The sequence below is a fragment of the Erythranthe guttata genome, chromosome 13, assembly GCF_056151865.1.
Source record: "Erythranthe guttata isolate IM_541 chromosome 13, IM_541, whole genome shotgun sequence".
In the NCBI taxonomy this organism is placed as follows: domain Eukaryota; kingdom Viridiplantae; phylum Streptophyta; class Magnoliopsida; order Lamiales; family Phrymaceae; genus Erythranthe; species Erythranthe guttata.
This window is the reverse complement of record NC_142545.1, coordinates 3,775,142-3,787,506: the sequence shown is the minus strand read 5'-3', so window position 1 is coordinate 3,787,506 and position 12,365 is coordinate 3,775,142. Positions and strand designations below refer to the sequence as shown.

General features: G+C 32.9%; 1 protein-coding gene across 2 annotated transcripts; it reads right to left on the bottom strand.

Annotated features, from left to right (window-relative positions):
• Nucleotides 1–4,201: 4,201 nt before the first annotated feature.
• On the bottom strand, nucleotides 4,202–8,097 carry LOC105952680 (phosphorelay protein). 2 transcript variants are annotated; one of them, XM_088811937.1, is made up of 5 exons: nucleotides 7,866–8,097; nucleotides 6,759–7,139; nucleotides 6,428–6,546; nucleotides 5,496–5,600; nucleotides 4,202–4,848 (listed from the first exon to the last, which is right to left on the bottom strand). In XM_088811937.1, the coding sequence occupies exons 1-5, from the start codon at nucleotides 8,008–8,010 to the stop codon at nucleotides 4,357–4,359; spliced, it is 1,242 nt and encodes a 413-aa protein (XP_088668063.1). In that variant the 5' UTR covers nucleotides 8,011–8,097; the 3' UTR covers nucleotides 4,202–4,356. The 2 variants fall into 2 exon arrangements, with proteins under 2 accessions (XP_088668063.1, XP_012831714.2); XM_012976260.2 differs by having other exon boundaries at nucleotides 6,428–6,537; nucleotides 7,866–8,095.
• Nucleotides 8,098–12,365: the final 4,268 nt, after the last annotated feature.

Sequence of the window (12,365 nt, the reverse complement as noted above, 5' to 3'; positions counted from 1 at the left end):
CAACTGTTCTCGTAACCATATATGAACAATTTGCAACTTTGGTACGGTTTGGTCATAAAGAGGGAGTAGCAACAACTCCAGATGCCCAACACAAACTGGCACACGCAAGGAAAAAACTTGAATGAAGAAGTAGCAGTCCAGAACTGCAAGGACAAATGTAAAGACAAAGAGACCCCACAAAATCCAACAGTCCTCATGATGATGATCTGTTCTCCCGCTATAATTATTGAGGAAGATTTCTTAAAAAAACATTTTTTTGTCATTTTTGAGCTGCTTTAATTTATGTCTTTATTTTGGATTTTTATAGTTATGATTATTTTCCTGTCTTTAGGATATCATTTTGGTTACCTGCTATCTTCTGCCTTATGCTTATTTTGATAACTATGTGTTGCAGGAATTTATTGTTACAACATTCAAATATGCAACTTCATTGTTCTAACAGTGTGTGTTGCAGGGGGGTTATGTTACCTACAGGGGAAGTTCTTGTTAACATGAAATTCTGACCAATTTATATCAAAGTGGAAAATTGTTGGCGCAAAATTTTGTTTATTATTCCTGCCTCCTGAACTCCCTCTAAATAACATCTTCGTAACTCCTCCTCTTTGCAAATTACTTCGACTATCAGCCCTTTCTCCCATCAAATCAAAAAGGCAATTACTGTAGAGATACTTGAGTATATTTTCTCAGATATGTATCTTCTTGAGTTGCTGTCGATTCATGAGATTTGGAACATCGGCTCAAGATCTTGAATTATTTCTCTTGTTGATTTCTTTCAAGACTTGCAAATATTTTCAAATCTGCGAATATTTACCAGATATGTAACAACAAACATCTCATTTCCTCCTCATCCTCTATAAAATCAGATCTACTTACGCCTTAACTCGATTCTTTTCCTACAGACGACGCCAGTTGATGTAGCCCTTTTGGACTACCTCAAGAATTAGAGATTTTTTGAAGCAATTCCACCTTGAGCCTATACATCTTGGACCTGCAAAATGGGCCAGAGATGGTGCCCCTGGCGTTAGTACTCCGAAGCCCAAGTTAGAAGATCTTCAAGAATCATAGACAAATATTGTAGAGATAAAATATTGTAAGAGGAAATAGTGAATATACCTCTTTGTTGAAGAAGAATAACATATGTATAAGAGGAAGACGAAACCTATGGTCAAAGTGGTCAAAGCGTACCTATCACTTTGGTGTACAGTTCCTCAGCTCGTCGGAGAGCTCAACTCGTCAAAGAAATCAGCTCATGAGAGAGCTCATCTCGTGAGAGAGCTTCCTAGGTCTCTAGCTCGTTGGAGAGCTCAGCTCGTCAGAGAGCTCTTTAGGTCTTCAGCTCATCACAATTTGTCTTTTTTTTGTTATTACAAATCAACTTGTAACTACGCAAATAGATCCAAAAAGTCACATGTATCATTTTTCAATTAATAAAAACCACCAGCATCACTGTATTTTAGAAAGAAAAACATACATATCTTATATATATGGCTATGTACGAGTACGTATAACTATTTATGACTACAAAGTTGATTCTCTCCAATTGGCATGTTGTTTACCGATCTTCAATATCATCGACTTGTTTTGATGCAACTTAGTTTACACCTGAAAACAGACTGAGATCGAGAGAAGATAAAGGAATAGAGAAAAAAATATTGAACTCGGGGGCGGCGCAGAGGACTCAACAAACAACGGTTGCCCCCTCAGAACTGAATCTCCCTGTCCCAACCTCCTTCATCGCCTCCCGCACAATTACCGCTTCTCCACTGCTCGCCGATTTGCACCGCTTCCCCGGACACCATAGTCAGCCTCTCGTCGCTGACATCGCGTGAGATCGAGACGAGAGAGATAGGGTTTGCGACGCTAGGGGCCCATAATTCTGATCACCGTTCTCCCTCGTGCATCAGTCGGACAACGGGTGGTGTATGGGAGGCGGCGACAGGTGGTCTTGGGGAGATTCGATATTGTAGCGAGGCGTGACGGCAGAACCCTAAGTGACGATTGTGGTCTGTGGCTGGGCTGAGCAGATTACAACGGTGGAGTGAAAAAAATGAAGGAAGGCGACGACGGTGGTTACAGATCTGAGAAAAATGAAGAGAGTATTTGTGAGGGAGAGAACGAAAGAGCGATCCAAAGAACGAAAGAGCGATCAAAAGAAAGAAAGAAATGAAAATTGCATCACGTTAAAAAGTGTGGGTGGGCTAGGGTTTGTATGAAAGGGTATAATAGGTATATAACAATTCCAAGGGGGTCTCCCTATTTAAAAATAAAATTTGAGTGAGAAAAGTCTTTAAAGTCAATTAGGGTTAGTTCAAAATATTTCCAAAATGAGGTGTGTATTTCATATTTCCCCTAAATTTATTTTATTTAATGAGATAAGATAGTATACATAGTAACTATTATTTGTTAAAATTGGTTGTAAATTTTAGTAGTGATCATTGATAATATAAATTTATGTCATAATTTATGTGGTTTTTGTGTGTAAGTTCATGACCAATCATCTTTATTATTTTAGGTTCAGGGGCTATATCTATTTATCCAATAAGCTCATCCCTATAAAGGAAAAATGAATGTATATGATAAAATTACCCCAACCATTTACACCTAATTCTTAATTGTAACCCCAATTTAATCAATTTTGACCACAAAAATTCAATTTTGGCTTTTTTTTAAACTTTTTTTTCTGAAATTATTTTTTTGCCGCCGGTCTCCGGCGTTGACTTTTCGATATTTTTTTTTTCGGGTCGGTTTTTTCCGCCGCCGGTTTCTCTTTTTTTTTTTTCTTAAAATTTTTATCCGTTTTTTTACGCCTGTCGCTAAACGTTGACCGCAATTGTACTGTCATTAACAGTAATTATACTGCCACTGACAGTACATTAACATAACTATACTGTCGTTGACAGTACATTAACGTAATTGTACTGTCGCTGACAGTACATTTACGTAAATGTACTGTCATTGACGGTACAATTAGAGTTAGCGACAATATTATTATTTTTTTTTTTTTTGGTTTTTTTGGTTTTTTTTTTTTTTTTTTTATATATTAAATTTTGTTTGATTTGTTGACAAGTCAACGTAATTATATTGCTGTCATTCACAGTAAAATAATTGTAAACACAATAATATTACTGTTAACCACACTAATATTATTATTTTTTTCGGTTTTTTGTTTTGTTTGAGTTGTTGACGGAGTAACGTAATAATATTACTGTCTACTATTGTAATGTTACTGTAAACACAATAATATTACTGTGGTTGACGGTAATATTACTGTTGTTACAGTAATATTACAGTCAATCACATCAATATTAATTCTTTTGGCTTTTCATTATGTTTATCTTTGTCGAACAACCAACATATTAATATTACTCTATTACACAATAATAATGACTTTTGTTGTGTTAATATTACTGTGCTAGAGATTAATATAACAATATTACTGTGTTAAACTGTAGTATAGTTAATATTACTGTCAACCACAACAATATTGCTGTTTAAACGAGGGCAAAAAGATGTTAAAGAAAATAAAAAAATTTAAATTAAATTAAAAAAAAAAATCGAAAAAGTCAACGCCGGAGACCAGCGGTCAACGGCGGTGATGGACGAAATTGTACTCAAAATTGTATTTTGGGGTCAAATTGAGGTTAAATTAAATTAAATGATGAAGTTGGAATATATTAAAATGTGAGGGGCTATTTTAGTCTTTACAAATATCTGGAGAATGTGTGGACTTTTTTGTAAAAAAGTTTTTTATCTTGACCAATTATGAATAAGTACCTATTGATGGACTTATTTGTAAAGTGCCCTAATCTTATTAGAATTTTTTTATTGAGCTAAGTTTATAACATATATATTAGGAATAGTTATGTCTTAACATGTTTTGAATTGCTTTAAGAAAATAATAATCAATTCTCATCAAAATAATAATCTAAGGTAAATTGATAATAAGTTAATAACCACTACTTTTTTTTTTTTTTTTAATATATATTTTATATTTTTGTAATTATAAATTTATAATAACCACTACTATACTATACTATAGTCCATACCGAGGTTTTGGTATATCAATTTTTTTTGCCGGGCAATGGTAATGAATTTTACAGTATCAAAATTCATAATTGGTTCGTGAATATTGGGTCTGCATTATAAGTCTAAGTTGGTTGTTCGAACCAAGCCATCACTCTTTGCGCGATAGAACAACAGATTCGAAAAAGAATGCATCAGCAATTTTTTCGGTTTTCATACATTATATATCTGCACTCTGCAGAAACATCATTAACTACAATGGGCACCGAAAAAACCCATTTTTTTTTCTTTTTCAGACGACACGAAGTTGCATGTTCGCAATCTTTACGAAAATTAAATGGTATCCAACCACGAGGCAAAATCATCAACAACTTTTGACTTTGAGGTTGGGTTCCCGTTTTTTCGAGTAAGACTAGAGGTTTCCTCAAGTAGGTTATCGATATCATTAACAATATCAGTCACCATATGTGTTCCTGATCTTTTCACCGTTTCACCCGACGATGAAATTCCAACCGATGATCCACTCAGCGACTCGAGAAGCATATCGAGTTCCAACTCAGCATTTGCTGCTTCAAATACACTTGGCTTCGACGAATCTACTATTTTTTCGGTTATGCTGTTGGTTTTCTGTGACTGCGAAATCTCGTACTTTGTTTGCTTCGTAGGTTTCTTCGATCTTTCATCAGGTTTGTGGTATTGTTTGACATCCTCAGCGACTTCTTGATTACGACTGATGGATGAGGCTCTGGAAACTGTTTCGGCTGAAGATGTACAAGTTTGAGGATTGTGTTTATCTTCAACGCATGCGTGTAAATCATCGTCCAACTGCAACAAGTTTATAGATTCGTCTCGTTAAACTTCAACATAGACAATTTTTTACATAGAATAGAATCTAAAATGACAAACACATTTGAAAGTATTGTGGTTTTCCAAGTAAGATAGAATCAACTTTCTTTCTTTCGTTTCATTTTTCCGTTGACAGGCTGTCACGCAATTTTCATTCCATTTAGATGTAACTCAATCAACAAATCACAACTTCAATCAACATATCACAACTTCGGACAGAAGATAAGCGAAAAACAGGTTTCCTCCTATGAAGCCTCCAACCAGTTATAGTACTTAATGAGTGAAATAATAGGTAAATTTGAAGGTCGATCGATCGCAATTCGCAAGCCTAAAACAAGAAACCCGAAACCCAACTGTTACAGCCCATGAGACAGATTATGGTCTTGAGGTTCGTTCAATTGTCAATTTATCATAATTACAGAAACTATCTGATTAACGATGCACATTCAAATCTATATACATGCTTTGAAATTATCGACAGAATCGTAAACCTAAATAAATCAGTTCGATTTATAGAGATAGAGACGGCATGGTATTCTGATCTTCAAATTGTTATCAGAATCAGCAAATATATAACGAAGACGAACAAACAGCTAGTAAAAATTGAATGTAAGAAATTCCAATACCAGCTCTCTAGGTAATAGATCCGGCTCTACAAAAATCCTCTCCGACAGCTTTGCTTTTGAAAGTTGTGCAGCAAGAGCATTCATATCAAGAGAAAGGAACGGTGCCTACACAAATATCAAGAACATAGTCACTTCACTGTACACAAATGAAAAAAAAAGCTTAATCATATCACCGTAGATACGATGTCAGTTGAAAAATAATAGGTTTTATAGCTGTAATATATATACTGTTCAGTTTTATTTTATTTTCTCAAGAAGTAGACGAACTGTAAAACCGTGTCCAGTTAATTCTTGCCGGGGTAGTTTTTTGGTGCTAAATAAAGATGATAGTAACATAGTACAAAAGGCCGGTGAACACATAAAATGGAAGTATTAGAAAACCCAACAACATGTTAGAAAAAGAACGCAACTTTAACTACTTGGTCAAACAACTTAAGTAATCATTCATCGAAAAGTTAAAATTGGTTGCAGATTCTATTGGACCAGGCACACATCCCATTTTTCAGCCACAAGTTTAAACTTAAATGCATCGTTTGCATACTTGCAAAGTGTAAAATATCTTACTACACCAGTAAGATGCAGTGATCCATATTAATAAGCTCGTCTTATTAGAGCACACAAAAAACATGCTTGAGAATTGATTACTGAAACAAATAGATCTTGAAAAGTGAAAATTAAGAATCATATTCCTGGTATTCGATGACTGCTTGTGTCTCTAAATAGTAACGTGGGACAATAAACTAAGAGATAACTAGACTAGCTGTGGCAACATAATGAATGCATTGCCTCCTTATGGATATATAAATAAATATATGTATATTAGAGGCTATTGAGAAAACCCGTAGAAGAACTACTACCATAGACATAAAAACAATGCATACAGGTTAAAGTTTAAAAAGGGGGGGGGGGGGGGGGGGGGAGAATAAAGTTACCTCGGGAATGGTGCTCCCTTTATCTTCAAACTCGAAATTGTCATCTGCAATCCATGAAAAAATGCTTTGTCCCTTGGCAGCAAGCATTGAACCAAAATCTTGAGTAAATCCTCCAATATCTGTAATATTACGCAGAAGTTAATCATCATTAATAAAATGGCATCTCATTCAACCGCATCTAAGTTCTAAATAGCGTAATGTCGTGTGTGTGCGTAATTGTTTTGCACTATCAATTTCGGGAATTATAAACACAGACGACGACGACGACTACAACCAGCGGGAGAAATCCTAATAAATGCGGCTTAAATTCAATCACATGCAAAAAACATACCGTACATATCATCATGGAACAAAGGAAAAGCTTCGGGAGAATAATTTGCAGGAGACTGATCTTTGGCATCTGAAATTAATTGAGCATAATCTGCACCCTTACTTCTAGGCACAACGAAATCACTCAACTGATTTGAGGTTCCTTGGGCTTCTTCCGAATCCAAATTAAGATCTTCATCGTAGCGTTCCCAATTCGAAGGGAGCCTTGAGCCTTCCGATTGAGGCGGTTTCTCTTTAGATTGAATGCCAGTTGGCTTCTTAGGACCTGAATTCGTGGACGACGCAGGTCTCGATGCTTGGTGGGGATGATGCTTCTTACTATGATGGAGTGAATGAGCTCTCTTCGATTTTGCCAATGCTTTTGTATCCATAATTACTCTACCTACGTAACAACGGCAGCAGCAGAAGTTAAGGTGAAAAGTTCAAAAGGGGAACTTTAAAAAACACTGTTTAGCATCTGTAAGCTAACGAGTCAGCCAAAATCAATCTGTTCCAATTTGGCAAAATAGAGTGGAGGAAAAAAAAACTGAATAGAAAAAGTAGAAGAATCTTAAAAAGATGGGCAAATTACGGCCACACCTGAGTTATGGTCAAATTACGAAAACCCCCTCTTGTTTGGGTAATTACAGTCACCCCTCAACTACCCCTCAACTATGTATTATCTTACGAAAAGACCCCTCCAGAGGTAAATTTAGGAATGTTAATTCGGTAAAACTGAACCGAAATTTCGGTACGCCAACATTTCATACCGTTTACCGAACTAAATATACGATTTGGTTCGGTAAATAACCGAATTAACATCCGTAAAAACGAGAGGGGTGGCCGTGATTTGCCCTAAATAGATTAAATGAATGCTTCACAACAAAACGAGACCCGAAGAATGATTCACCACTGGCTACAATAAATTAACAACAATTACATTTAATTCACAACGAAACGAGACCTGAAGAATCATCACACAGTAAATATTTATATTTTCACCGCATCGTTAAACCTAATAATCTGTGAAGCAAACATAGCAAACAAATTTCAACATTTACATTTCAAAACTGATCAATTGAAATTCACAAGTTGTAGATTGTATTATCGTAGCGAAAATACTACTAACCAAATTGAGTCGAAACTGGAAATTGATTGCAGCTTGTTTTCGATGATTCGTGCGGCAACGAATGGGTGGAGGAAGAGGAGCTAGGGCTGCTGGAATGGCGATTCTCTGTTGCGGATTTTCTTCTTTTTCTTTGCTGCCGTTGCATCAGATTTTATCGAAGAGGTTTTACATAATTTTTCGATTGAATCAGAACTATAATTAATTGTAAATAGCACTTAGACCCCTTTTGGTTTCATAGTTGTGCACATTACCCCTATTTCATATCGAAATAGGCACATAAACCCCTTGCGGTTTGAATCAAGTCAATTCGACTAACAGAAAATGTGAAAAGACTAAATTGCCCCTGAAAGTTAGCCGAGAAAATGTTTAAATACACACAATTAACAAAGTTAAATCATAATTTAAACTCAATTTTACTAATTGATCATTTTTTATCGTTTACAGCCACCGGGCACCGACCACAAACTGACCGATCAACGCTGGCGCGTTTTATTTCTTTCTACAATCTCCCTCATGAATATTGTTGTGTTGAACAATAATTATTCTTTTAATTTCTTTTCCCGGCAATGTTTTTGTGTCGATTGATCAGTACATCAACATTAATAATTAATATATATTTTTTCTGCAATGTTGTTGTGTTGATCAATAATGTTACTACGTTGATCGATCAATTCAACAATATTATTTTTTCTGACTGATATTTTTTTAATTTGTTGGCTATTATGTTGTGGCCGATAGTATTACATCACTATTATATTGCGGTGAAAAGCATAGTATCGTTATTTTGTTATTGTCACACAACATAATGACGCCTATTGGCTATTATATTTTGGTCAACGACATAATAGCGCTATTATGTTGTGCTCAACAATATAATAGAGGTGGTTATTTATAAAAATAGCAGGAAAATAAACTTTTTTTAATGTTGATGTGTTTACCGGTCAACGCAACAACACATTGTTGAAAAAAAATTATCCCCGCGTACAGGGATAGTTTTAAAGCTTGCCAATTCATTAGCAATGTAAAACTAGAAAATGCAATTTTCGAAGCCGGGTTGTTTGAATGCCGTTTTGTTCGTCACCGGCAATAATTCTTCTTCCTTGGTCCGCTAAGGTGCTAATTGATGAGATTAGAAAATTTTCATATAGCTTAATTAATTGGAGAACTATTTCATGGTTTTGTGACGGGATCCTCTTTTCATTCGTCATTTTAATGCAATCTTTTTTTTACTTATAAAAATATATGAAAATCGGACGGAATGGATTTTCGATTTTTGTTTTATTTGTTTCGGAAGTTGAAATTATGTACAATTTTCGTTCCAAGAAAAAAATAAAAAAAAAATACTTCAAAAACATGTTTTGATTTCGGAATGCCTCAAAATCTGCAGAATTTCGGAATTTTTGGAAATGGCGTGACCTTAATTTTTTTGTTCAAATTCGGTAATAATCGGAAAATACAGAAATCGGAAATTCGGAAACTAGAATAAATAACACAGGTTCCAGATTCGATTATTTTAGAATAGGAATCGACGACGGAATTCAGAAATTTCGTTCCGATTTCCACCCCTAGATTTGCTTTGTTTTATCTTATTGGATCAGGCCGTGTTTTATCCAGATGGACCTCAAATTGAAGTAGAGGCCCAATTCGTATGGACTTTCTCTTGTGGGGTCAAACTTTGTTATGTCCGGGTCAATAAAAATAATATAAAAAGACACAATGAATTACTTAAAAAAATAAAATTAATCTTTGAGTTATATGATAATAACCAATTTATATATAATCTGTTGTGTTTTTCCTAAACTCGAAGTGTAACATCTAAAAATTCGTAGAAAAAAACTATAGTAATTTAAATTAATAATTATAAGAATGAGTTGAACCCATGTAGCAAAATGACACTAATTCTTTGCCGATTAATGAAAGTACAGTTAAATCTCAATAAATTAATACAGTTGGAATTAACAAAATTCTATTAATTTAGCGAAACATTAAATTATCGAATTAATAATTTAACTCATTATCAACGAATCGGGACAAAAAAAATTATTTAATTGAGATTATTAATTTATTGAGGTTTTATTGTATCTCTACTTTACTTTGTATTGATTTGGATTGTTGGAATAACAAATTTATCTAACTATAACAATATTTTATGTTTTAAATTGGCCTTCGGTCCTTTCGCCTAACAAAACTACATATTAAAAAGCTTAAAAGCAACTCTTGCACTAAATTAATTCAAAAATCCTTGCCAAATAAGATTCTTTTCTTTGGGTGGTGGAAATAGTATATAAAATTGGGTTGTCATAAAAATCACACTTAGGCCAGTGAAAGAGCATAACTTAAAGAATGAATTGAAGTGTGAATAAAAGGGAGTCGTATGAGAAATTGAAGATCTTGGAATTTTAATAATTACAGATTAAATAGTTGCATTCAATCACTTTTTTTTTCATGGTAAATTCAAGTCTTTTACAAGAAAGAGTAAGGGTACTCTCTTAATAAGTGTTGGTTAGTTATACTCAATTACTTGAAACATATTTGTAATGTAGCAAATATCTTCCTTTAATCTAGAAGGGGAGGGAAAAAAAAAAAAAAAGAATTAATTGCTACGTGTAAATTGTACATCTTTCGTAACTTATTTTTTAAGTGTTTGCAAAATCAATTTTTGCTTTTGCTTCTCTTGAAATAAGTTGCTGTAAGCCATTTTTTTTTTAAAATCACCCGTAAACCTACTTTTTCTATTTAAGTTGATTTCTAGCGTATTTACAAACACCCCAACTTTTAGAAATAAAAACTTAACTCACAATTAGTAACTTCTACTTTTGACTAAAGTCTTGCAAACATCACCTAAAAGGGTTATAGAAGAATCAATAAATTTGGATTGGGAAATTTACAGTTTTCATTCCTCACGTTTGCAACAATTTCACATTTGGTCTCTTATTCACAAAAAAACGCATTTGGTCCCTCATGTTTTCAAAAAATGACATTTTTGGTCATTTTCATCAATTTACCATCAACCCGTCAGTTACGTAGTGATGGGAACACATTTGATTCCGTTAGTTTTAACGGAAAATTGTCAGAAAAGACTAAGAGTGTTGAATTTTTGAAAAATAAGGGACAAAATGTGTTTTTTTGGAAACATGGGGACCAAATGTTGAATTTGAGCAAACTTGAAGGATGAAAACTATATTTTTCCCGATTTGGATTTCTCAAAAGACAATTCCCTCTTGTTTTTTTAATAGTACAAACATGTGAAATATAATTCTCCAAAAGATTCTCATATTTGGCGAACAATACAGAGTTTAATATACTACATTTAGTCCCATCAATGCTATACTGAGTGAAGTATACCGAGTATTTATTTATGCATATACAAAAATAAACTTATAAACAGTGTATGGATGATTACAATATATATCAATATATATTGTATGTTGTATCTAACAATATGTTGTTCCTTATATGATAGTCTAGTTATTTGAATCATATATTCAAAAGGCTAGAAAAAGTGATATATATACATCGCACGGTCGCACCTAAAGCTAAGGGTTTTGTGGTCATTATTTAGTTTTCGTACTTCTTTTTATATTAAAAGAAAAAAAAGAAGAAAAAATCAATTAAATATTTTCATATGTGTCTACGAAGAACATCTCTAAGAGTGTAATGTAAACCTATATTTTACACAATATGAACAACCAAGAGCAAAATAGTGAGCTCCAAGAGGAAAATGCGTAATTAAATTGTAACTTTGGCTTCTTAACTTTGAGAAACTAAAACTACAATTTAGCAAATCCAAAAAATATTAAAATAATGGTATATCGTTCTTTATAATATATTTATCACTAAAAAATATTTTATATTGTCTTGTTTTTTGCAAATAAATGTACTAAAGATGAAATTTGTTATTTTACTTAGTATTAATAATAAATAAAATTGAAAAAATATTTATCATTTTAATTAACATAAAAAATATTTCATAATGAATTATAAATTTTTAATGTTTATTTATATATATCAATTAAGTTATTGAAATTTCTTTTATTAAATTTAAAATTAATTTTGTATACTTATTAACTAGCATTATTAGTTATTAGTATATTGACTAAAATAAAAGTCAAATAATTTGTAAAACAAAAATTATTAAATATTCAACATATAAATATATTGTTTAGAATAACACACATTTTTATTAATATTTTATATAATTGAATATCATGTAGAAACTATTTAACAAAAAATAATTAAATATTATGATTTTGTAAAATATAAACAATGTTGTTGGACTGGAATGTTAAAAGTGGAGTGCTAAAATATTGTTCGTTGGTTATACTATAGATATAGATAACTGTTTTTAAATAAACTGTTAAAGATGGCCTAACATAGTAACAAGTTTTCCAAAATGCATTTGGATTGAATAATTTGTATTCAGAATTCAGAGTAATTAGGAAAAAAATATTTCAAGAAACAAAAAAAGAAAAAGAAGGAGAGAGTTGAGAATTTGAAATC

Bases quoted from the DNA above. Each gene is read 5' to 3' on its own strand.
- LOC105952680 (XM_088811937.1), bottom strand. From the start codon at position 8,010: ATGCAACGGCAGCAAAGAAAAAGAAGAAAATCCGCAACAGAGAATCGC. The intron at 7,140-7,865 runs GTTAGTAGTATT...GTTGTTACGTAG, and splicing joins TCCAGTTTCGACTCAATTTG to GTAGAGTAATTATGGATACA. The intron at 5,601-6,427 runs GTAACTTTATTC...ATATTTGTGTAG, and splicing joins AAGGGAGCACCATTCCCGAG to GCACCGTTCCTTTCTCTTGA.